Source organism: Scyliorhinus torazame, chromosome 4 (assembly GCF_047496885.1).
Source record: "Scyliorhinus torazame isolate Kashiwa2021f chromosome 4, sScyTor2.1, whole genome shotgun sequence".
NCBI lineage: Eukaryota > Metazoa > Chordata > Chondrichthyes > Carcharhiniformes > Scyliorhinidae > Scyliorhinus > Scyliorhinus torazame.
In genome coordinates this window covers 12,948,289-12,974,152 of record NC_092710.1, presented here as the reverse complement: position 1 = coordinate 12,974,152, position 25,864 = coordinate 12,948,289, and the positions used below count along the sequence as shown (strand labels likewise).

The following is a 25,864-nucleotide window of genomic DNA, read 5'->3' as shown; positions in this document are numbered from 1 at the left end:
TCAGATGGACAGTACTGAGGGAGTGCTGCACAGTCAGAGGGTCAGTATTGGGGGAGTACCGCTCTGTCAGAGGGTCAGTACTGAGGGAGTTCCGCCCTGTCAGGGGGTCAGTACTGAGGGAGTGCCGCACTGTTAGAAGGCAGTACTGAGGGAGTGCCGCTCTGTCAGAGGGTCAGTACTGAGGGAGTGCCACACTGTTAGTGGGTCAGTACTGAGGGAGTGCCGCACTGTCAGAGGGTCAGTACTGAGGGAGTGCTGCACTGTCAGAGGGTCAGTACTGAGGGAGTGCCGCACTGTTAGAGGATCAGTACTGAGGGAGTGTTGCACTATCAGAGGGTCAGTACTGAGGGAGTGCTGCACTGTCAGAGGGTCAGTATTGGGGGAGTGCCGCACTGTCAGTTGGTCAGTACTGAGGGAGTGCTGCACTGTCAGAGGGTCAGTATTGGGGGAGTGCCGCTCTGTCAGAGGGTCAGTACTGAGGGAGTGCCGCACTGTTAGAGGGCAGTACTGAGGGAGTGCCGCACTGTCAGATGGTCAGTACTGAGGGGGTGCCGCACTGTTTGAGGGCAGTACTGTGGGAGCGCTGTACTGTCAGAGTGTCAGTACTGAGGGAGTGCTGCACTGTCAGAGGGTCAGTACTGAAGGAGTGCCGCACTGTTAGAGGGTCAGTACTGAGGGAGTGCAGCACTGTCAGAGGGTCAGTACTGAGGGAGTGCTGCACTGTCAGAGGGTCAGTACTGAGGGAGTTCTGCACTGTCAGTGGGCAGTACTGAGGGAGTGCTGCACTGTCAGAGGGTCAGTACTGAGGGAGTGCCTCACTGACAGAGGGTAAGTACTGAGGGAGTGTCGCACTGTTCCAGGGTCAGTACTGAGGGAGTGCTGCACTGTCAGAGGGTCAGTCCTGAGGGAGTGCTGCACTGTCAAAGGGTCAGTACTGAGGGAGTGCTGCACTGTCAGAGGGTCAGTACTGAGGGAGTGCTGCACTGTCAGAGGGTCAGTACTGAGGGAGTGCTGCACTGTCAGAGGGTCAGTACTGAGGGAGTGCTGCACTGTCAGAGGGTCAGTACTGAAGGAGTGCTGCACTGTCAGCGGGTCAGTGCTGAGGGAGTGCTGAACTGTCAGAGGGTCAGTACTGAGGGAGTGCTGGACTGTCAGAGGGTCAGTACTGAGGGAGTGCTGCACTGTCAGTGGGCAGTACTGAGGGAGCACTGCACTGCCAGCGGGTCAGTGCTGAGGGAGTGCTGCACTGTCAGAGGGTCAGTACTGAGGGAGTGCTGCACTGCCAGTGGGTCAGTGCTGAGGGAGTGCTGAACTGTCAGAGGGTCAGTATTGGGGGAGTGCCGCTCTGTCAGAGGGTCAGAACTGAGGGAGTGCCGCCCTGTCAGGGGGTCAGTACTGAGGGAGTGCCGCACTGTTCGAGGGCAGTACTGAGGGAGTGCCGCTCTGTCAGAGGGTCAGTACTGAGGGAGTGCCGCACTGTTAGAGGGCAGTTCTGTGGGAGCGCTGTACTGTCGGAGGGTCAGTACTGAGGGAGGGCCACACTGTTAGTGGGTCAGTACTGAGGGAGTGCCGCACTGTCAGAGGGTCAGTACTGATGGAGTGCCGCACTGTTAGAGGATCAGTACTGAGGGAGTGTTGCACTGTCAGAGGGTCAGTACTGAGGGAGTGCTGCACTGTCAGAGGGTCAGTATTGGGGGAGTGCCGCACTGTCAGATGGTCAGTACTGAGGGAGTGCTGCACTGTCAGAGGGTCAGTATTGGGGGAGTGCCGCTCTGTCAGAGGGTCAGTACTGAGGGAGTGCCGCACTGTTAGATGGCAGTACTGAGGGAGTGCCGCACTGTTAGACGGTCAGTACTGAGGGGGTGCCGCACTGTTTGAGGGCAGTACTGTGGGAGCGCTGTACTGTCAGAGGGTCAGTACTGAGGGAGTGCCACACTGTTAGTGGGTCAGTACTGAGCGTGTGCTGCACTGTCGGAGGGTCAGTACTGAGGGAGTGCCGCCCTGACAGAGGGTAAGTACTGAGGGAGTGCCGCACTGTTAGAGGGTCAGTACTGAGGGAGTGCAGCACTGTCAGAGGGTCAGTACTGAGGGAGTGCTGCACTGTCAGATGGTCAGTCCTGAAGGAGTGCTGCACTGTCAGAGGGTCAGTACTGAGGGAGTGCTGCACTGTCAGTGGGCAGTACTGAGGGAGTGCCACACTGTTGGTGGGTCAGTACTGAGCGTGTGCTGCACTGTCGGAGGGTCAGTACTGAGGGAGTGCCACACTGTTAGTGGGTCAGTACTGAGGGAGTGCCGCACTGACAGAGGGTAAGTACTGAGGGAGTGCCGCACTGTTCCAGGGTCAGTACTGAGGGAGTGCTGCACTGTCAGAGGGTCAGTCCTGAGGGAGTGCTGCACTGTCAAAGGGTCAGTACTGAGGGAGTGCTGCACTGTCAGAGGGTCAGTACTGAGGGAGTGCTGCACTGTCAGGGGGTCAGTACTGAGGGAGTGCTGCACTGTCAGAGGGTCAGTACTGAGGGAGTGCTGCACTGTCAGAGGGTCAGTACTGAGGGAGTGGTGCACTGTCAGTGGGCAGTACTGAGGGAGCGCTGCACTGCCAGCGGGTCAGTGCTGAGGGAGTGCTGAACTGTCAGAGGGTCAGTACTGAGGGAGTGCTGCACTGTCAGGGTCAGTGCTGAGGGAGTGCCACACTGTCAGGGTCAGTGCTGAGGGAGTGCTGCACTGTCAGAGGGTCAGTGCTGAGGGAGTGCTGCACTGTCAGAGGGTCAGTACTGAGGGAGTGCTGCACTGTCAGATGGTCAGTACTGAGGGAGTGCTGCACTGTCAGAGGGTCAGTATTGGGGGAGTGCCGCTCTGTCAGAGGGTCAGTACTGAGGGAGTGCCGCACTGTTAGAGGGCAGTACTGAGGGAGTGCCGCACAGTCAGACGGACAGGACGGAGGGGGTGCCGCACTGTTGGTGGGTCAGTACTGAGCGTGTGCTGCACTGTCGGAGGGTCAGTACTGAGGGAGTGCCACACTGTCAGAGGGTCAGTACTGAGGGAGTGCTGCCCTGTCAGAGGGTCAGTACTGAGGGAGTGCTGCCCTGTCAGAGGGTCAGTACTGAGGGAGTGCTGCACTGTCAGAGGATCAGTACTGAGGGAGTGCTGCACTGTCAGAGGGTCAGTACTCATGGAGCGGTGAACTGTCCGAGGGTGTGCTGCACTATCGGAGGGTCAGTACTGAGGGAGTGCTGCACTGTCAGAGGGTCAGTACTGAAGGAGTGCTGCACTGTCAGCGGGTCAGTGCTGAGGGAGTGCTGAACTGTCAGAGGGTCAGTACTGAGGGAGTGCTGCACTGTCAGTGGGCAGTACTGAGGGAGCGCTGCACTGTTAGAGGGCAGTACTGAGGGAGTGCTGCACTGCCAGCGGGTCAGTGCTGAGGGAGTGCTGCACTGTCAGAGGGTCAGTACTGAGGGAGTGCTGCACTGCCAGTGGGTCAGTGCTGAGGGAGTGCTGAACTGTCAGAGGGTCAGTCCTGAGGGAGTGCTGCACTGTCAGGGTCAGTGCTGAGGGAGTGCTGCACTGTCAGAGGGTCAGTGCTGAGCGAGTGCTGCACTGTCAGAGGTGCAGTGCTGAGGGAGTGCCGCACTGTCAGAGGGTCAGTACTGAGGGAGTGCGGCACTGTCAGAGGGTCAGTACTGAGGGAGTGCTGCACTGTCAGAGGGTCCGTATTGGGGGAGTGCCGCACTGTCAGATGGACAGTACTGAGGGAGTGCTGCACTGTCAGAGGGTCAGTATTGGGGGAGTGCCGCTCTGTCAGAGGGTCAGTACTGAGGGAGTGCCGCACTGTCAGGGGGTCAGTACTGAGGGAGTGCCGCACTGTCAGATGGACAGTACTGAGGGAGTGCTGCACTGTCAGGGTCAGTGCTGAGGGAGCGCTGCACTGTCAGAGGGTCAGTATTGGGGGAGTGCCGCACTGTCAGATGGACAGTACTGAGGGAGTGCTGCACTGTCAGAGGGTCAGTATTGGGGGAGTGCCGCTCTGTCAGAGGGTCAGTACTGCGGGAGTGCCGCACTGTCAGGGGGTCAGTCCTGAGGGAGTGCCGCACTGTTAGAGGGCAGTACTGAGGGAGTGCCGCACTGTTAGAGGGCAGTACTGTGGGAGCGCTGTACTGTCAGAGGGTCAGTACTGAAGGAGTGCTGCACTGTCAGAGGGTCAGTACTGAGGGAGTGCTGCACTGTCGGAGGGTCAGTACTGAAGGAGTGCCACACTGTTAGTGGGTCAGTACTGAGGGAGTGCCGCACTGTTAGAGGGCAGTACTGAGGGAGTGCCGCACAGTCAGACGGTCAGTACTGAGGGGGTGCCGCACTGTTTGAGGGCAGTACTGTGGGAGCGCTGTACTGTCAGAGGGTCAGTACTGAAGGAGTGCCACACTGTTAGTGGGTCAGTACTGAGCGTGTGCTGCACTGTCGGAGGGTCAGTACTGAGGGAGTGCCACACTGTTAGTGGGTCAGTACTGAGGGAGTGCCGCACTGAGAGAGGGTCAGTACTGAGGGAGTGCAGCACTGTCAGAGGGTCAGTACTGAGGGAGTGCTGCACTGTCAGCGGGTCAGTCCTGAGGGAGTGCTGCACTGTCAGAGGGTCAGTACTGAGGGAGTGCTGCACTGTCAGAGGGTCAGTACTGAGGGAGTGCTGCCCTGTCAGAGGGTCAGTACTGAGGGAGTGCTGCACTGTCAGAGGGTCAGTACTGAGGGAGTGCTGCACTGTCAGAGGGTCAGTACTGAGGGAGTGCAGCACTGTCAGAGGGTCAGGACTGAGGGAGTGCAGCACTGTCAGAGGGTCAGTACACATGGAGCGGTGAACTGTCCGAGGGTGTGCTGCACTATCGGAGGGTCACTACTGAGGGAGTGCTGCACTGTCAAGAGTGTCAGTACTGAGGGAGTGTTGCACTGTCAGAGGGTCAGTACTGAGGGAGTGCTGCACTGTCAGCGGGTCAGTACTGAGGGAGTGCTGCACTGTCAGAGGGTCAGTGCTGAGGGAGTGCTGCACTGTCAGCGGGTCAGTGCTGAGGGAGTGCTGCACTGTCAGAGGGTCAGTACTGAGGGAGTGCTGCACTGTCTGTGGGCTGTACTGAGGGAGCGCTGCACTGTTAGAGGGCAGTACTGAGGGAGTGCTGCAATGCCAGCGGGTCAGTGCTGAGGGAGTGCTGCACTGTCAGAGGGTCAGTACTGAGGGAGTGCCGCACTGTCAGGGGGTCAGTACTGAGGGAGTGCCGCACTGTTAGAGGGCAGTACTGAGGGAGTGCCGCACTGTTAGAGGGCAGTACTGAGGGAGTGCCGCACTGTTAGAGGGCAGTACTGTGGGAGCGCTGTACTGTCAGAGGGTCAGTCCTGAGGGAGTGCTGCACTGTCAGAGGGTCAGTACTGAGGTAGTGCTGCACTGTCGGAGGGTTAGTACTGAGGGAGTGCCACACTGTTAGTGGGTCAGTACTGAGGGAGTGCCGCGCTGGAAGAGGGTCAGTACTGAGGGAGTGCTGCACTGTCAGAGGGTCAGTACTGAGGGAGTGCCGTACTGTTAGAGGGTCAGTACTGAGGGAGTGGTGCACTGTCAGATGGACAGTACTGAGGGAGTGCTGCACTGTCAGAGGGTCAGTATTGGGGGAGTGCCGCACTGTCAGATGGACAGTACTGAGGGAGTGCTGCACTGTCAGAGGGTCAGTATTGGGGGAGTGCCGCTCTGTCAGAGGGTCAGTACTGCGGGAGTGCCGCACTGTCAGGGGGTCAGTCCTGAGGGAGTGCCGCACTGTTAGAGGGCAGTACTGAGGGAGTGCCGCACTGTTAGAGGGCAGTACTGTGGGAGCGCTGTACTGTCAGAGGGTCAGTACTGAAGGAGTGCTGCACTGTCAGAGGGTCAGTACTGAGGGAGTGCTGCACTGTCGGAGGGTCAGTACTGAGGGAGTGCCACACTGTTAGTGGGTTAGTACTGAGGGAGTGCCGCCCTGTAAGAGGGTCAGTACTGAGGGAGTGCTGCACTGTCAGAGGGTCAGTACTGAGGGAGTGCCGCACTGTTAGAGGGTCAGTACTGAGGGAGTGTTGCACTGTCAGAGGTTCATTACTGAGGGAGTGCTGCACTGTCAGACGGTCAGTATTGGGGGAGTACCGCTCTGTCAGAGGGTCAGTACTGAGGGAGTGCCGCACTGTTTGAGGGCAGTACTGTGGGAGCGCTGTACTGTCAGAGGGTCAGTACTGAGGGGGTGCTGCACTGTCAGAGGGTCAGTACTGAGGGAGTGCCACACTGTTAGTGGGTCAGTACTGAGCGTGTGCTGCACTGTCGGAGGGTCAGTACTGAGGGAGTGCCACACTGTTAGTGGGTCAGTACTGAGGGAGTGCCGCACTGAGAGAGGGTCAGTACTGAGGGAGTGCAGCACTGTCAGAGGGTCAGTACTGAGGGAGTGCTGCACTGTCAGCGGGTCAATCCTGAGGGCGTGCTGCACTGTCAGAGGGTCAGTACTGAGGGAGTGCTGCACTGTCAGAGGGTCAGTACTGAGGGAGTGCTGCCCTGTCAGAGGGTCAGTACTGAGGGAGTGCTGCACTGTCAGAGGGTCAGTACTGAGGGAGTGCTGCACTGTCAGAGGGTCAGTACTGAGAGGGGGCTGCACTGTCAAAAGGTCAGGACTCAGTGAGTGTCGCACTGTCAGAGGGTCAGTACTGAGGGAGTGCTGCACTGTCAGCGGGTCAGTACTGAGGAAGTGCTGCACTGTCAGAGGGTCAGTACTGAGGGAGTGCAGCACTGTCAGAGGGTCAGGACTGAGGGAGTGCAGCACTGTCAGAGGGTCAGTACACATGGAGCGGTGAACTGTCCGAGGGTGTGCTGCACTATCGGAGGGTCACTACTGAGGGAGTGCTGCACTGTCAAGAGTGTCAGTACTGAGGGAGTGTTGCACTGTTAGAGGGTCAGTACTGAAGGAGTGCTGCACTGTCAGCGGGTCAGTACTGAGGGAGTGCTGCACTGTCAGAGGGTCAGTACTGAGGGAGTGCTGCACTGTCAGCGGGTCAGTGCTGAGGGAGCGCTGCACTGTCAGAGGGTCAGTACTGAGGGAGTGCTGCACTGTCTGTGGGCAGTACTGAGGGAGCGCTGCACTGTTAGAGGGCAGTACTGAGGGAGTGCTGCAATGCCAGCGGGTCAGTGCTGAGGGAGTGCTGCACTGTCAGAGGGTCAGTACTGAGGGAGTGCTGCACTGCCAGCGGGTCAGTGCTGAGGGAGTGCTGAACTGTCAGAGGGTCAGTACTGAGGGAGTGCTGCACTGTCAGGGTCAGTGCTGAGGGAGTGCCACACTGTCAGGGTCAGTGCTGAGGGAGTGCTGCACTGTCAGAGGTGCAGTGCTGAGGGAGCGCTGCACTGTCAGTGGGTCAGTACTGAGGGAGTGCCGCACTGAGAGAGGGTCAGTACTGAGGGAGTGCAGCACTGTCAGAGGGTCAGTACTGAGGGAGTGCTGCACTGTCAGCGGGTCAGTCCTGAGGGAGTGCTGCACTGTCAGAGGGTCAGTACTGAGGGAGTGCTGCACTGTCAGAGGGTCAGTACTGAGGGAGTGCTGCCCTGTCAGAGGGTCAGTACTGAGGGAGTGCTGCACTGTCAGAGGGTCAGTACTGAGGGAGTGCTGCACTGTCAGAGGGTCAGTACTGAGGGAGTGCAGCACTGTCAGAGGGTCAGGACTGAGGGAGTGCAGCACTGTCAGAGGGTCAGTACACATGGAGCGGTGAACTGTCCGAGGGTGTGCTGCACTATCGGAGGGTCACTACTGAGGGAGTGCTGCACTGTCAAGAGTGTCAGTACTGAGGGAGTGTTGCACTGTCAGAGGGTCAGTACTGAGGGAGTGCTGCACTGTCAGCGGGTCAGTACTGAGGGAGTGCTGCACTGTCAGAGGGTCAGTGCTGAGGGAGTGCTGCACTGTCAGCGGGTCAGTGCTGAGGGAGTGCTGCACTGTCAGAGGGTCAGTACTGAGGGAGTGCTGCACTGTCTGTGGGCTGTACTGAGGGAGCGCTGCACTGTTAGAGGGCAGTACTGAGCGAGTGCTGCAATGCCAGCGGGTCAGTGCTGAGGGAGTGCTGCACTGTCAGAGGGTCTGTACTGAGGGAGTGCTGCACTGCCAGCGGGTCAGTGCTGAGGGAGTGCTGAACTGTCAGAGGGTCAGTACTGAGGGAGTGCTGCACTGTCAGGTTCAGTGCTGATGGAGTGCCACACTGTCAGGGTCAGTGCTGAGGGAGTGCTGCACTGTCAGAGGTGCAGTGCTGAGGGAGCGCTGCACTGTCAGTGGGTCAGTACTGAGGGAGTGCTGCACTGTCAGAGGGTAAGTATTGGGGGAGTGCCGCACTGTCAGATGGACAGTACTGAGGGAGTGCAGCACTGTCAGAGGGTCAGTATTGGGGGAGTGCCGCTCTGTCAGAGGGTCAGTACTGAGAGAGTGCCGCACTGTCAGGGGGTCAGTACTGAGGGAGTGCCGCACTGTTAGAGGGCAGTACTGAGGGAGTGCCGCACTGTTAGAGGGCAGTACTGAGGGAGTGCCGCACTGTTAGAGGGCAGTACTGTGGGAGCGCTGTACTGTCAGAGGGTCAGTCCTGAGGGAGTGCTGCACTGTCAGAGGGTCAGTACTGAGGTAGTGCTGCACTGTCGGAGGGTTAGTACTGAGGGAGTGCCACACTGTTAGTGGGTCAGTACTGAGGGAGTGCCGCGCTGGAAGAGGGTCAGTACTGAGGGAGTGCTGCACTGTCAGAGGGTCAGTACTGAGGGAGTGCCGTACTGTTAGAGGGTCAGTACTGAGGGAGTGGTGCACTGTCAGATGGACAGTACTGAGGGAGTGCTGCACTGTCAGAGGGTCAGTATTGGGGGAGTGCCGCACTGTCAGATGGACAGTACTGAGGGAGTGCTGCACTGTCAGAGGGTCAGTATTGGGGGAGTGCCGCTCTGTCAGAGGGTCAGTACTGCGGGAGTGCCGCACTGTCAGGGGGTCAGTCCTGAGGGAGTGCCGCACTGTTAGAGGGCAGTACTGAGGGAGTGCCGCACTGTTAGAGGGCAGTACTGTGGGAGCGCTGTACTGTCAGAGGGTCAGTACTGAAGGAGTGCTGCACTGTCAGAGGGTCAGTACTGAGGGAGTGCTGCACTGTCGGAGGGTCAGTACTGAGGGAGTGCCACACTGTTAGTGGGTTAGTACTGAGGGAGTGCCGCCCTGTAAGAGGGTCAGTACTGAGGGAGTGCTGCACTGTCAGAGGGTCAGTACTGAGGGAGTGCCGCACTGTTAGAGGGTCAGTACTGAGGGAGTGTTGCACTGTCAGAGGTTCATTACTGAGGGAGTGCTGCACTGTCAGACGGTCAGTATTGGGGGAGTACCGCTCTGTCAGAGGGTCAGTACTGAGGGAGTGCCGCACTGTTTGAGGGCAGTACTGTGGGAGCGCTGTACTGTCAGAGGGTCAGTACTGAGGGGGTGCTGCACTGTCAGAGGGTCAGTACTGAGGGAGTGCCACACTGTTAGTGGGTCAGTACTGAGCGTGTGCTGCACTGTCGGAGGGTCAGTACTGAGGGAGTGCCACACTGTTAGTGGGTCAGTACTGAGGGAGTGTCGCACTGAGAGAGGGTCAGTACTGAGGGAGTGCAGCACTGTCAGAGGGTCAGTACTGAGGGAGTGCTGCACTGTCAGCGGGTCAATCCTGAGGGCGTGCTGCACTGTCAGAGGGTCAGTACTGAGGGAGTGCTGCACTGTCAGAGGGTCAGTACTGAGGGAGTGCTGCCCTGTCAGAGGGTCAGTACTGAGGGAGTGCTGCACTGTCAGAGGGTCAGTACTGAGGGAGTGCTGCACTGTCAGAGGGTCAGTACTGAGAGGGGGCTGCACTGTCAAAAGGTCAGGACTCAGTGAGTGTCGCACTGTCAGAGGGTCAGTACTGAGGGAGTGCTGCACTGTCAGCGGGTCAGTACTGAGGAAGTGCTGCACTGTCAGAGGGTCAGTACTGAGGGAGTGCAGCACTGTCAGAGGGTCAGGACTGAGGGAGTGCAGCACTGTCAGAGGGTCAGTACACATGGAGCGGTGAACTGTCCGAGGGTGTGCTGCACTATCGGAGGGTCACTACTGAGGGAGTGCTGCACTGTCAAGAGTGTCAGTACTGAGGGAGTGTTGCACTGTTAGAGGGTCAGTACTGAAGGAGTGCTGCACTGTCAGCGGGTCAGTACTGAGGGAGTGCTGCACTGTCAGAGGGTCAGTACTGAGGGAGTGCTGCACTGTCAGCGGGTCAGTGCTGAGGGAGCGCTGCACTGTCAGAGGGTCAGTACTGAGGGAGTGCTGCACTGTCTGTGGGCAGTACTGAGGGAGCGCTGCACTGTTAGAGGGCAGTACTGAGGGAGTGCTGCAAGGCCAGCGGGTCAGTGCTGAGGGAGTGCTGCACTGTCAGAGGGTCAGTACTGAGGGAGTGCTGCACTGCCAGCGGGTCAGTGCTGAGGGAGTGCTGAACTGTCAGAGGGTCAGTACTGAGGGAGTGCTGCACTGTCAGGGTCAGTGCTGAGGGAGTGCCACACTGTCAGGGTCAGTGCTGAGGGAGTGCTGCACTGTCAGAGGTGCAGTGCTGAGGGAGCGCTGCACTGTCAGTGGGTCAGTACTGAGGGAGTGCTGCACTGTCAGAGGGTAAGTATTGGGGGAGTGCCGCACTGTCAGATGGACAGTACTGAGGGAGTGCAGCACTGTCAGAGGGTCAGTATTGGGGGAGTGCCGCTCTGTCAGAGGGTCAGTACTGAGGGAGTGCCGCGCTGGAAGAGGGTCAGTACTGAGGGAGTGTTGCACTGTCAGAGGGTCAGTATTAAGGGAGTGCTGCACTGTCAGAGGGTCAGTATTGGGGGAGTGCCGCTCTGTCAGAGGGTCAGTACTGAGGGAGTACCGCACTGTTAGTGGGTCAGTACTGAGCCTGTGCTGCACTGTCAGAGGGTCAGTACTGAGGGAGTGCTGCACTGTCAGAGGGTCAGTACTGAGGGAGTGTTGCACTGTCAGAGTGTCAGTACTGAGGGAGTCCAGCACTGTCAGAGGGTCAGGACTGAGGGAGTGCTGCACTGTCAGAGGGTCAGTATTGGGGGAGTGCCGCACTGTCAGATGGACAGTACTGAGGGAGTGCTGCACAGTCAGAGGGTCAGTATTGGGGGAGTACCGCTCTGTCAGAGGGTCAGTACTGAGGGAGTTCCGCCCTGTCAGGGGGTCAGTACTGAGGGAGTGCCGCACTGTTAGAAGGCAGTACTGAGGGAGTGCCGCTCTGTCAGAGGGTCAGTACTGAGGGAGTGCCACACTGTTAGTGGGTCAGTACTGAGGGAGTGCCGCACTGTCAGAGGGTCAGTACTGAGGGAGTGCTGCACTGTCAGAGGGTCAGTACTGAGGGAGTGCCGCACTGTTAGAGGATCAGTACTGAGGGAGTGTTGCACTATCAGAGGGTCAGTACTGAGGGAGTGCTGCACTGTCAGAGGGTCAGTATTGGGGGAGTGCCGCACTGTCAGTTGGTCAGTACTGAGGGAGTGCTGCACTGTCAGAGGGTCAGTATTGGGGGAGTGCCGCTCTGTCAGAGGGTCAGTACTGAGGGAGTGCCGCACTGTTAGAGGGCAGTACTGAGGGAGTGCCGCACTGTCAGATGGTCAGTACTGAGGGGGTGCCGCACTGTTTGAGGGCAGTACTGTGGGAGCGCTGTACTGTCAGAGTGTCAGTACTGAGGGAGTGCTGCACTGTCAGAGGGTCAGTACTGAAGGAGTGCCGCACTGTTAGAGGGTCAGTACTGAGGGAGTGCAGCACTGTCAGAGGGTCAGTACTGAGGGAGTGCTGCACTGTCAGAGGGTCAGTACTGAGGGAGTTCTGCACTGTCAGTGGGCAGTACTGAGGGAGTGCTGCACTGTCAGAGGGTCAGTACTGAGGGAGTGCTGCACTGTCAGAGGGTCAGTACTGAGGGAGAGCTGCACTGCCAGTGGGTCAGTGCTGAGGGAGTGCTGCACTGTCAAGGGTCAGTACTGAGGGAGTGCTGCACTGTCAAGGGTCAGTACTGAGGGAGTGCTGCACTGTCAGTGGGCAGTACTGAGGGAGTGCTGCACTGCCAGTGGGTCAGTGCTGAGGGAGGGCTGCACTGTCAGAGGGTCAGTACTGAGGTAGTGCTGCACTGCCAGCGGGTCAGTGCTGAGGGAGTGCTGAACTGTCAGAGGGTCAGTACTGAGGGAGTGCTGCACTGTCAGGGTCAGTGCTGAGGGAGTGCCATACTGTCAGGGTCAGTGCTGAGGGTGTGCTGCACTGTCAGAGGGTCAGTACTGAGGGAGTGCTGCACTGTCAGATGGTCAGTACTGAGGGAGTGCTGCACTGTCAGAGGGTCAGTATTGGGGGAGTGCTGCTCTGTCAGAGGGTCAGTACTGAGGGAGTGCCGCACTGTTAGAGGGCAGTACTGAGGGAGTGCCGCACAGTCAGACGGACAGTACGGAGGGGGTGCCGCACTGTTTGAGGGCAGTACTGTGGGAGCGCTGTACTGTCAGAGGTTCAGTACTGAGGGAGTGCTGCACTGTCAGAGGGTCAGTACTGAGGGAGTGCCACACTGTTAGTGGGTCAGTACTGAGCGTGTGCTGCACTGTCGGAGGGTCAGTACTGAGGGAGTGCCACACTGTTAGTGGGTCAGTACTGAGGGAGTGCCGCACTGACAGAGGGTAAGTACTGAGGGAGTGCCGCACTGTTAGAGGGTCAGTACTGAGGGAGTGCAGCACTGTCAGAGGGTCAGTCCTGAGGGAGTGCTGCACTGTCAAAGGGTCAGTACTGAGGGAGTGCTGCACTGTCAGAGGGTCAGTACTGAGGGAGTGCTGCCCTGTCAGAGGGTCAGTACTGAGGGAGTACTGCACTGTCAGAGGGTCAGTACTGAGGGAGTGCTGCACTGTCAGAGGGTCAGTACTGAGAGGGGGCTGCACTGTCAAAAGGTCAGGACTCAGTGAGTGTCGCACTGTCAGGGGGTCAGTACTGAGGGAGTGCCGCACTGTTAGAGAGCAGTACTGAGGGAGTGCCGCTCAGTTAGAGGGCAGTACTGAGGGAGTGCCGCACAGTCAGACGGTCAGTACTGAGGTGGTGCCGCACTGTTTGAGGGCAGTACTGTGGGAGTGCCGCACTGTCAGAGGGTCAGTACTGAGGGAGTGCTGTACTGTCAGAGGGTCATTACTGAGGGAGTGCTGCACTGTCAGAGGGTCAGTACTGAGAGAGTGCCACACTGTTAGTGGGTCAGTACTGAGCGTGTGCGGCACGGTCGGAGGGTCAGTACTGAGGGAGTGCAGCACTGTCAGAGGGTCAGTACTGAGGGAGTGCTGCACTGTCAGAGGGTCAGTACTGTGGGAGCGCTGTACTGTCAGAGGGTCAGTACTGAGGGAGTGCTGCACTGTCGGAGGGTCAGTACTGAGGGAGTGCCACACTGTTAGTGGGTCAGTACTGAGGGACTGCTGCACTGTCAGAGGGTCAGTATTGGGGGAGTGCCGCTCTTGTCAGAGGGTCAGTACTGAGGGAGTGCCGCACTGTTAGAGGGCAGTACTGAGGGAGTGCCGCACAATCAGACGGTCAGTACTCAGCGGGTGCCGCATTGTTTGAGGGCAGTACTGTGGGAGCGCTGTACTGTCAGAGGGTCAGTACTGAGGGAGTGCTGCACTGTCAGAGGGTTAGTACTGAGGGAGTGCCACACTGTTAGTGGGTCAGTACTGGGCGTGTGCTGCACTGTCGGAGGGCCAGTACTGAGGGAGTGCCACACTGTTAGTGGGTCAGTACTGAGGGAGTGCCGCACTGACAGAGGGTAAGTACTGAGGGAGTGCCGCACTGTTAGAGGGTCAGTACTGAGGGAGTGCTGCACTGTCAGAGGGTCAGTACTGAGGGAGTGCCGCACTGTTAGAGGGTCAGTACTGAGGGAGTGTTGCACTGTCAGAGGGTCAGTACTGAGGGAGTGCTGCACTGTCAGAGGGTCAGTACTGAGAGGGGGCTGCACTGTCAAAAGGTCAGGACTCAGTGAGTGTCGCACTGTCAGAGGGTCAGTACTGAGGGAGTGCTGCATTGTCAGAGGGTCAGTACTGAGGGAGTGCTGCACTGTCAGAGGGTCAGTACTGAGGGAGTGCTGCACTGTCAGAGGGTCAGTACTGAGGGAGTGCAGCACTGTCAGAGGGTCAGGACTGAGGGAGTGCAGCACTGTCAGAGGGTCAGTACTGAGGGAGTGCTGCACTGCCAGTGGGTCAGTGCTGAGGGAGTGCTGAACTGTCAGAGGGTCAGTACTGAGGGAGTGCTGCACTGTCAGGGTCAGTGCTGAGGGAATGCCACACTGTCAGGGTCAGTGCTGAGGGAGTGCTGCACTGTCAGAGGTGCAGTGCTGAGGGACTGCTGCACTGTCAGTGGGTCAGTATTGGGGGATTGCCGCTCTGTCAGAGGGTCAGTACTGAGGGAGTGCCGCACTGTCAGGGGGTCAGTACTGAGGGAGTGCCGCACTGTTAGAGGGCAGTACTGAGGGAGTACCGCACTGTTAGAGGGCAGTACTGAGGGAGTGCCGCACTGTTAGAGGGTCAGTACTGAGGGAGTGCTGCACTGTCGGAGGGTCAGTACTGAGGGAGTGCCACACTGTTAGTGGGTCAGTACTGAGGGAGTGCCGCACTGTCAGAGGGTCAGTACTGAGGGAGTGCTGCACTGTCAGAGGGTCAGTACTGAGGGAGTGCCTCACTGTTAGAGGATCAGTACTGAGGGAGTGTTGCACTGTCAGAGGGTCAGTACTGAGGGAGTGCTGCACTGTCAGAGGGTCAGTATTGGGGGAGTGCCGCACTGTCAGATGGTCAGTACTGAGGGAGTGCTGCACTGTCAGAGGGTCAGTATTGGGGGAGTGCCGCTCTGTCAGAGGGTCAGTACTGAGGGAGTGCCGCACTGTTAGAGCGCAGTACTGAGGGAGTGCCGCACTGTCAGACGGTCAGTACTGAGGGGGTGCCGCACTGTTTGAGGGCAGTACTGTGGGAGCGCTGTACTGTCAGAGGGTCAGTACTGAGGGAGTGCTGCACTGTCAGAGGGTCAGTACTGAGGGAGTGCCACACTGTTAGTGGGTCAGTACTGAGCGTGTGCTGCACTCTCGGAGGGTCAGTACTGAGGGAGTGCCACACTGTTAGTGGGTCAGTACTGAGGGAGTGCCGCACTGACAGAGGGTAAGTACTGAGGGAGTGCCGCACTGTTAGAGGGTCAGTACTGAGGGAGTGCAGCACTGTCAAGAGTGTCAGTACTGAAGGAGTGCTGCACTGTCAGCGGGTCAGTACTGAGGGAGTGCTGCACTGTCAGAGGGTCAGTACTGAGGGAGTGCCGCACTGTCAGCGGGTCAGTGCTGAGGGAGTGCTGAACTGTCAGAGGGTCAGTACTGAGGGAGTGCTGGACTGTCAGAGGGTCAGTACTGAGGGAGTGCTGCACTGCCAGCGGGTCAGTACTGAGGGAGTGCTGCACTGCCAGCGGGTCAATGCTGATGGAGTGCTGAACTGTCAGAGGGTCAGTACTGAGGGAGTGCTGCACTGTCAGGGTCAGTGCTGAGGGAGTGCCACACTGTCAGGGTCAGTGGTGAGGGAGTGCTGCACTGTCAGTGGGTCAGTACTGAGGGAGTGCTGCACTGTCAGAGGGTCAGTATTGGGGGAGTGCCGCACTGTCAGATGGACAGTACTGAGGGAGTGCTGCACTGTCAGAGGGTCAGTACTGAGGGAGTGCCGCACTGTCAGGGGGTCAGTACTGAGGGAGTGCCGCACTGTTAGAGGGCAGTACTGAGGGAGTGCCGCACTGTCGGAGGGTCAGTACTGAGGGAGTGCCACACTGTTAGTGGGTCAGTACTGAGCGAGTGCTGCACTGTCGGAGGGTCAGTACTGAGGGAGTGCTACACTGTTAGTGGGTCAGTACTGAGGGAGTGCCGCACTGTCAGAGGGTCAGTACTGAGGGAGTGCTGCACTGTTAGAGGGTCAGTACTGAGGGAGTGTTGCACTGTCAGAGGGTCAGTACTGAGGGAGTGCTGCACTGTCAGAGGGTCAGTATTGTGGGAGTGCCGCACTGTCAGATGGTCAGTACTGAGGAAGTGCTGCACTGTCAGAGGATCAGTATTGGGGGAGTGCCGCTCTGTCAGAGGGTCAGTACAGAGGGAGTGCCGCACTGTCAGGGGGTCAGTACTGAGGGAATGTTGCACTGTCAGAGGGTCAGTACTGAGGGAGTGCTGCACTGTCAGAGGGTCAGTACTGAGGGAGTGCCGCACTGTTAGAGGGCAGTACTGAGGGAGTGCCGCACTGTCAGACGGTCAGTACTGAGGGCGTGCCGCTCTGTCAGAGGGTCAGTACTGAGGGAGTGCCGCACTGTTAGAGGGCAGTACTGAGGGAGTGCCGCACAATCAGACGGTCAGTACTCAGCGGGTGCCGCATTGTTTGAGGGCAGTACTGTGGGAGCGCTGTACTGTCAGAGGGTCAGTACTGAGGGAGTGCTGCACTGTCAGAGGGTTAGTACTGAGGGAGTGCCACACTGTTAGTGGGTCAGTACTGAGCGTGTGCTGCACTGTCGGAGGGCCAGTACTGAGGGAGTGCCACACTGTTAGTGGGTCAGTACTGAGGGAGTGCCGCACTGTTAGAGGGTCAGTACTGAGGGAGTGCTGCACTGTCAGAGGGTCAGTACTGAGGGAGTGCCGCACTGTTAGAGGGTCAGTACTGAGGGAGTGTTGCACTGTCAGAGGGTCAGTACTGAGGGAGTGCTGCACTGTCAGAGGGTCAGTACTGAGAGGGGGCTGCACTGTCAAAAGGTCAGGACTCAGTGAGTGTCGCACTGTCAGAGGGTCAGTACTGAGGGAGTGCTGCATTGTCAGAGGGTCAGTACTGAGGGAGTGCTGCACTGTCAGAGGGTCAGTACTGAGGGAGTGCTGCACTGTCAGAGGGTCAGTACTGAGGGAGTGCAGCACTGTCAGAGGGTCAGGACTGAGGGAGTGCAGCACTGTCAGAGGGTCAGTACTGAGGGAGTGCTGCACTGCCAGTGGGTCAGTGCTGAGGGAGTGCTGAACTGTCAGAGGGTCAGTACTGAGGGAGTGCTGCACTGTCAGGGTCAGTGCTGAGGGAGTGCTGCACTGTCAGAGGTGCAGTGCTGAGGGACTGCTGCACTGTCAGTGGGTCAGTATTGGGGGATTGCCGCTCTGTCAGAGGGTCAGTACTGAGGGAGTGCCGCACTGTTAGAGGGCAGTACTGAGGGAGTACCGCACTGTTAGAGGGCAGTACTGAGGGAGTGCCGCACTGTCAGACGGTCAGTACTGAGGGGGTGCCGCTCTGTCAGAGGGTCAGTACTGAGGGAGTGCCGCACTGTTAGAGGGCAGTACTGAGGGAGTGCCGCACAATCCGACGGTCAGTACTCAGCGGGTGCCGCATTGTTTGAGGGCAGTACTGTGGGAGCGCTGTACTGTCAGAGGGTCAGTACTGAGGGAGTGCTGCACTGTCAGAGCGTCAGTACTGAGGGAGTGCAGCACTGTCAGAGGGTCAGTACTGAGGGAGTGCTGCACTGTCAGAGGGTTAGTACTGAGGGAGTGCCACACTGTTAGTGGGTCAGTACTGAGGGAGTGCAGCACTGTCAGAGGGTCAGGACTGAGGGAGTGCAGCACTGTCAGAGGGTCAGTACTGAGGGAGTGCTGCACTGCCAGTGGGTCAGTGCTGAGGGAGTGCTGAACTGTCAGAGGGTCAGTACTGAGGGAGTGCTGCACTGTCAGGGTCAGTGCTGAGGAATGCCACACTGTCAGGGTCAGTGCTGAGGGAGTGCTGCACTGTCAGAGGTGCAGTGCTGAGGGACTGCTGCACTGTCAGTGGGTCAGTATTGGGGGATTGCCGCTCTGTCAGAGGGTCAGTACTGAGGGAGTGCCGCACTGTCAGGGGGTCAGTACTGAGGGAGTGCCGCACTGTTAGAGGGCAGTACTGAGGGAGTACCGCACTGTTAGAGGGCAGTACTGAGGGAGTGCCGCACTGTTAGAGGGTCAGTACTGAGGGAGTGCTGCACTGTCGGAGGGTCAGTACTGAGGGAGTGCCACACTGTTAGTGGGTCAGTACTGAGGGAGTGCCGCACTGTCAGAGGGTCAGTACTGAGGGAGTGCTGCACTGTCAGAGGGTCAGTACTGAGGGAGTGCCTCACTGTTAGAGGATCAGTACTGAGGGAGTGTTGCACTGTCAGAGGGTCAGTACTGAGGGAGTGCTGCACTGTCAGAGGGTCAGTATTGGGGGAGTGCCGCACTGTCAGATGGTCAGTACTGAGGGAGTGCTGCACTGTCAGAGGGTCAGTATTGGGGGAGTGCCGCTCTGTCAGAGGGTCAGTACTGAGGGAGTGCCGCACTGTTAGAGCGCAGTACTGAGGGAGTGCCGCACTGTCAGACGGTCAGTACTGAGGGGGTGCCGCACTGTTTGAGGGCAGTACTGTGGGAGCGCTGTACTGTCAGAGGGTCAGTACTGTGGGCGTGCTGCACTGTCAGAGGGTCAGTACTGAGGGAGTGCCACACTGTTAGTGGGTCAGTACTGAGGGAGTGCTGCACTGTCAGAGGGTCAGTCCTGAGGGAGTGCTGCACTGTCAGAGGGTCAGTACTGAGGGAGTGCTGCACTGTGAGAGGGCCAGTACTGAGGGAGTGCTGCACTGTCAGAGGGTCAATACTGAGAGAGTGCTGCACTGTCAGACGGTCAGTACTGAGGGAGTGCCGCACTGTCAGACGGTCAGTACTGAGGGAGTGCCGCACTGTCAGAGGGTCAGTACTGAGTGAGTGCTGCACTGTCAGAGGGTCAGTACTGAGGGAGTGCCGCACTGTCAGAGGGTCAGTACTGAGTGAGTGCTGCACTGTCAGAGGGTCAGTACTGAGGGAGTGCCGCACTGTCAGAGGGTCAGTACTGAGTGAGTGCTGCACTGTCAGAGGGTCAGTACTGAGGGAGTGCCGCACTGTCAGAGGGTCAGTACTGAGGGAGTGAGGCACTGTCAGAGGGTCAGGACAGAGGGAGTGCCGCACTGTCAGAGGGTCAGTACTGAGGGAGTGCTGCACTGTCGGAGGGTCAGTACTGAGGGAGTGCTGCACTGTCAGAGGGTCAGTACTGAAGGAGTGCTGCACTGTCAGAGGGTCAGTACTGAGGGAGTGCTGCACTGTCAGAGGGTCAGTACTGAGGGAGTGCCGCACTGTCAGGGTCAGTACTGAGGGAGCGCTGCACTGTCAGAGGGAACGTAAAGCGGTCCCCGAGCCCTATTGGAAGATTGATGAACGGGAGATGTTCTCCAATTGATCCTGGGGTCAAAGTCTATCCCTCAAATATGATGTGTTCCAGGGAACAGATGATTTGCTGAGTCTCCCCTTGGGATCTTGCTGTGCCCATTGACTGCCACGTCTCCCCGAATCACAACAGTGAAAATACACCTTTCCCTGTGAACCGTTTTGGGATTTTCTGACGTGGTGAGGGCTCAGCAGGAAGGCAACTGTACCAAAACAAAGTATTTTTCTTTCAGCCTTCACGTTCACTTGTCACTTCTTAGCAATTATAAAAAGAATTGGCGTCTTTGACGATTGCTTGTGATGCCGCGAACTCTGACCTAATCCTGCCTCTGTGTCTTCCACCCCCCAAACCTGTAGGTCGTGCAGATCATGATTGGAATGATTAACTTGACGTTTGGCATCACGCTGTATTACGCCGCTACTTTCGTAGTCGCCATTCGATTGTGGGTCCCTTGGTGGGCCGGTTTTCTGGTTTGTTAAATCTCTAATTCAACCGGCACGGTAGACTCCTGTGAATGGCTTCCTTTTTCATCCCTGTGTACTGCTCTCCCTCCTGTAACTCAGTCGCAGCTGCGACGTTACTTGTTGAGCTCTGAAGAGCATAATGGTGCACAGTTGTGTCCTTGCAAGATGCCCTGGTGGCTTTGCTTGTTTGTAACCAGCATTGGCAAGCTGAAGCGACATCTGTGTACCTCGCCACTGTGCATCCACCAACCAGCATGTAATAGAACCCCCCCCCCCTCAGGCATTAGGTGTTAAAACATCATTAGCGGCGGAATCCGAGGTCCCTCTGCCAGCAAAGAAACACGTGGCTGGTGAGGGGGGGGGGGATAATCCCACCCTGGGCGTAAATTCTCCGGAGTTTCAAAGAATGAAAGGGGACTGTGTAAAATTCCTCGGGGGGCTTGACAAGGCGACATGCCGAGAGCTCGTTACCCCCTCGGATGGAGGGCCCACGACCGAGGGTCACGATAAGGGGGTCGGCCATTCTGGACGGGGACGAGGAACCTCTCCACAAGGAGGCTGTGAAACCTTTGGAATTCTCGAGCATGGGGAACAGTAGATGCTCCGTCGTTCGAGTATTCCGTCAGACTGGAATGGAGAGTATTTTTGGAGCCTGAGGAAATTAAAGGGTGTGGGAAAGGGTGGGGAAACTGGAGTTGAGGCCGGAGGTCGGCCATGATTGCATTAAATGGAGGAGCAGGGTCAGGGAAGCCAGGTGGCGTCCACCTTCTCCTATTTCTTATGTTCTGGCGCAAGAAGGGGACAAAAGCAGTGAGTGGTAATTCATTCCATCCGCTTTGTTTAGAGGGAGGAACAGCGGTGATCCAGAGACTTATTGTTTCTGCAGTGATTCACCATCCCGCACACCCAATCAGTGCTTTTTCTGTCCAGTCATCCTAACTGGGGATGACCAGGAAGAAAGGAATGGGAAAACCTCCCCGGTAACCGGAGTGAACTGTGCCATCACAGAGGGTTTAACAAGCTCGTATTCCATCTTCCTTTTACTCAGGGGAGGTGCCTGAATTATCAGTCCAGGCCTTTGGGATTCCTTGCCCAGCATGCTTCGAAGCAGCTTCAACTATCTTTTAAATGCAGTGCTACATGTACCTGGATGGGACGGATTCTCTCCAGCCTCAAGTGCAAACTGTCTAACTCTTTTTGTTGCTTTGTCCCTGTTACAGTTTGTGATTTCAGGCGCTCTGACGATGTGGAATGTCGATTCTCCAGAGCCGCGCGTGGTAAGTACGGCAGTGAGAGGCAGCACGGAGCGCCAAGCTGCCATTGCCAAGACGTTGTCTGTTCCATCGCGGTTGTGGTTCAGCAAATACCACCCCGGTTCTCACAGCTGCAGGAGCTTGGGATTACACCTTACTTGAGTGTTAAGATCAATGCAGATACTCCCTGGGGTCAGTACTGAGAGAGGGTTGTCCTCTCGGAGGAGCAGTACACTCCACGAGGCAGAGAGTTGAGAGAGCACTGCACTGTCGGAGGGTCAGTGTTGTAGGAGTACACCACTGGCAGTTCAGTAGTGAGAGAGCCACTCTTTGCATCACGACTGAGAGAGAGTTGCACTGTGAGAGGGTCAGTACTGAGGGAGTGCTGCACTGTCTAAGGGTCAGTACTGAGAGAGAGTTGCATTGTCAGAGGGTCCGTACTGAGAGAGTGCTGCACTGTCAGAGGGTCAGTACTGAGGGAGTGCTGCACTGTCAGAGGGTCAGTACTGAGGGAGTGCTGCACTGTCGGAGGGTCAGTACTGAGGGAGCACTGTACTGTCAGAGGGTCAGTACTGAGGAAGTGCCGCACTGTCAGAGGGTCAGCACTGAGGGAGTGCCGCACTGTCAGAGGGTTAGTACTGAGGGAGTGCTGCACTGTCAGAGGGTCAGTACTGAGAGAGAGCCGCACTGTCAGAGGGTTAGTAGTACTGAGAGAGTGCTGCACTGTCAGAGGGTCAGTACTGAGGGAGCGCTGCACTGTCAGAGGGTCAGTACTGAGAGAGAGCCGCGCTGTCAGAGGGTCAGTACTGAGAGAATGCTGCACTGTCAGAGGGTCAGTACTGAGAGAGAGCCGCACTGTCAGAGGGTCAGTACTGAGAGAGAGTTGCCCTATGAGAGGGTCAGTACTGAGGGAGTGCTGCACTGTCAGAGGGTCAGTACTGAGGGAGTGCTGCACTGTCAGAGGGTCAGTACTGAGGGAGTGCTGCACTGTCGGAGGGTCAGTACTGAGGGAGCACTGTACTGTCAGAGGGTCAGTACTGAGGAAGTGCCGCACTGTCAGAGGGTCAGTACTGAGGGAGTGCCGCACTGTCAGAGGGTCAGCACTGAGGGAGTGCCGCACTGTCAGAGGGTCAGCACTGAGGGAGTGCCGCACTGTCAGAGGGTTAGTACTGAGGGAGTGCTGCACTGTCAGAGGGTCAGTACTGAGAGAGAGCCGCACTGTCAGAGGGTCAGTACTGAGAGAGTGCTGCACTGTCAGAGGGTCAGTGTTGTAGGAGTACACCACTGGCAGTTCAGTAGTGAGAGAGCCACACTTTGCATCACGACTGAGAGAGAGTTGCACTGTGAGAGGGTCAGTACTGAGGGAGTGCTGCACTGTCTAAGGGTCAGTACTGAGAGAGAGTTGCATTGTCAGAGGGTCCGTACTGAGAGAGTGCTGCACTGTCAGAGGGTCATACTGAGAGAGTGCTGCACTGTCAGAGGGTCAGTACTGAGGGAGAGCTGCACTGTCAGAGGGTCAGTATTGAGGGAGTGCTGCACTGTCAGAGGGTCAGTACTGAGGAAATGCTGCACTGTCAGAGGGTCAGTACTGAGGGAGTGCTGCACTGTCTGAGGGTCAGTACTGAGGGAGCACTGTACTGTCAGAGGGTCAGTACTGAGGGAGTGCTGCACTGTCAGAGGGTCAGTACTGAGGGAGTGCTGCACTGTCAGAGGGTCAGTACTGAGGGAGTGCTGCACTGTCGGAGGGTCAGTACTGAGGGAGCACTGTACTGTCAGAGGGTCAGTACTGAGGAAGTGCCGCACTGTCAGAGGGTCAGTACTGAGGGAGTGCCGCATTGTCAGAGGGTCAGCACTGAGGGAGTGCCGCACTGTCAGAGGGTCAGTACTGAGGGAATGCCGCACTGTCAGAGGGTCAGCACTGAGGGAGTGCTGCACTGTCAGAGGGTCAGCACTGAGGGAGTGCCGCACTGTCAGAGGGTTAGTACTGAGGGAGTGCTGCACTGTCAGAGGGTCAGTACTGAGAGAGAGCCGCACTGTCAGAGGGTTAGTACTGAGAGAGTGCTGCACTGTCAGAGGGTCAGTACTGAGGGAGCGCTGCACTGTCAGAGGGTCAGTATTGAGAGAGAGCCGTGCTGTCAGAGGGTCAGTACTGAGGGAGAGCCGCACTGTCAGAGGGTCAGTACTGAGAGAGAGTTGCCCTGTGAGAGGGTCAGTACTGAGGGAGTGCTGCACTGTCAGAGGGTCAGTACTGAGGGAGTGCTGCACTGTCGGAGGGTCAGTACTGAGGGAGCACTGTACTGTCAGAGGGTCAGTACTGAGGAAGTGCCGCACTGTCAGAGGGTCAGTACTGAGGGAGTGCCGCACTGTCAGAGGGTCAGCACTGAGGGAGTGCCGCACTGTCAGAGGGTCAGCACTGAGGGAGTGCCGCACTGTCAGAGGGTTAGTACTGAGGGAGTGCTGCACTGTCAGAGGGTCAGTACTGAGAGAGAGCCGCACTGTCAGAGGGTCAGTACTGAGAGAGTGCTGCACTGTCAGAGGGTCAGTACTGAGAGAGAGCCGCACTGTCAGAGGGTCAGTACTGAGGGAGCGCTGCACTGTCAGAGGGTCAGTACTGAGGGAGTGCTGCACTGTCAGCGGGTCAGTACTGAGAGAATGCTGCACTGTCAGAGGGTCAGTACTGAGAGAGAGCCGCACTGTCAGAGGGTCAGTACTGAGAGAGAGTTGCCCTGTGAGAGGGTCAGTACTGAGGGAGTGCTGCACTGTCAGAGGGTCAGTACTGAGGGAGTGCTGCACTGTCGGAGGGTCAGTACTGAGGGAGCACTGTACTGTCAGAGGGTCAGTACTGAGGAAGTGCCGCACTGTCAGAGGGTCAGTACTGAGGGAGTGCCGCACTGTCAGAGGGTCAGCACTGAGGGAGTGCCGCACTGTCAGAGGGTCAGCACTGAGGGAGTGCCGCACTGTCAGAGGGTTAGTACTGAGGGAGTGCTGCACTGTCAGAGGGTCAGTACTGAGAGAGAGCCGCACTGTCAGAGGGTCAGTACTGAGAGAGTGCTGCACTGTCAGAGGGTCAGTACTGAGAGAGAGCCGCACTGTCAGAGGGTCAGTACTGAGGGAGCGCTGCACTGTCAGAGGGTCAGTACTGAGGGAGTGCTGCACTGTCAGCGGGTCAGTACTGAGGGAGCGCTGCACTGTCAGAGGGTCAGTACTGAGTGAGTGCCGCACTGTCAGAGGGTCAGTACTGAGGGAGCGCTGCACTGTCAGAGGGTCAGTACTGAGAGAATGCTGCACTGTCAGAGGGTCAGTACTGAGGGAGTGCTGCACTGTCAGAGGGTCAGTACTGTGGGGGTGCTGCACTGTCAGAGGGCCAGTACTGAGGGAGTGCCGCACTGTCAGAGGGTCAGTACTGAGGGAGTGCCGCACTGTCAGAGGGTCAGTACTGAGGGAGTGCTGCACTGTCAGAGGGTCAGTACTGAGAGAGAGTTGCATTGCCAGATGTGCTATATTTTGACCAAGAGGTTAAAGCAGGGCCATATTTGCTTTCTCAGATAGATGTGAATGATTACATGACCACCTGTTGGAAGAAGAACAGTGGGATCTTCTCTCTGGCGTTCTGGGTCCCAATATTTGTGGGAGTATTCTGTGTGCAAATGGACTGTTTTCACAAGAATGACTCCGGCTAATAAACTAACTTTGTTGTTTGTGAAGTCCTTCAGAAGTGCAAACAGTTGCAATCCCCGCAGACGGCAATTACTTTGAGGAAACCCTTTCACCGTGTGCTGATTTGTAACATTTCTGGAACCATCTCACAGTCACTCCCAGCACCCCAATAGGATCACTTCTCCCTGCGTCGCCAGGTCGATCGTTCAAGTGTCCGTCGACAGTCGTTCCAGTCCCTACCTGAGTTTCCGGGAGATGATTATCTCCGCAAGGCAATTGCCCGTCCCTTAAATCTTCAACAGTTCCATTTATTCTGTCCCCTACCTTTTCAACAACAAAAAAAAACAACTCTCACAAGCATTCTGTTTGGTTGGTTGCCAACTCAAATCTGTTCACCAGCTCTCCCAAAGCAGTGGCGTCTTTGTTCCTGTGACTCAAAGAGATACTGTGAAAATATATTAAAACGTGCACATCTGTTCAGTGGGGGTATGTTTGAGTTTCTGCCACTGTGGCACCAGGATTATGTGGGCATTTCTCCAAATTGAGATGCCGAGCAGAAAGCCACCATCCCCCCTTTTTCAGAACGTTCTGTTTCACCTTGCATTTAAAGAAACATTTTGAACCAAATCCGCCCTGTAGGATTGAACATTTGTGACAAAAGGAAGGAGAATTTGCAATTCCAGAGAGCCGTTCACAACCTCCGAACATCCTCACGACCACTTGAGGCACTTTGGCAGTTGGGCCTAAGGCCTTCCATTGGCTTTCCGAACTGTTTGCTTTGTATAAACCAAAACTCAAATTTCTGTTCCCCTCCCACTCGTGAGAAACGATCATAGAATCCTGACAGTCCTGAAGGAGTCCATTCAGCCCATCGGGTCTACACCGACCCTTCAAAAGACCACCTTACCAAAGCCCAATCCCCCACCCTATTCCTACAACCCTAGCCTAAGGAGAAATCTAGCATAGCCAGTCCACCTAACCTGCACATCTTTGGACTGGAGCACCTGGAGGAAACCCACGTAGACACAGGGCAAACATGCAAACTGCACACACACCCGAGATCGGAATCAAACTCGGGTCCCTTGCGCTTGAGGCAGCGGGGCTAACCACTGTGCCACCATGCTGCCGTTATAAAGTATGTCACACAGACTTTTTTTAAAAAAATTCCAATTAAGAGGCAATTTAGCGTACCTTGCACATCTTTGGGTTGTGGGAGTGAGACCCACGCA

At 57.0% G+C, this 25,864-nt stretch overlaps 1 protein-coding gene across 3 annotated transcripts in view; it reads left to right on the top strand.

Moving 5' to 3' along the window:
- Positions 1-25,864, top strand: part of LOC140411557 (B-lymphocyte antigen CD20-like) — a 172,807-nt gene that overhangs the window by 138,938 nt on the left and 8,005 nt on the right. For all 3 annotated transcript variants that reach the window (XM_072500640.1, XM_072500639.1, XM_072500638.1), the window contains exons 3-4: positions 19,618-19,731; positions 20,946-21,002. In XM_072500640.1, coding sequence (XP_072356741.1) covers positions 19,618-19,731; positions 20,946-21,002 — 171 coding nt within the window. The remainder of the gene's footprint in view (positions 1-19,617; positions 19,732-20,945; positions 21,003-25,864) is intronic.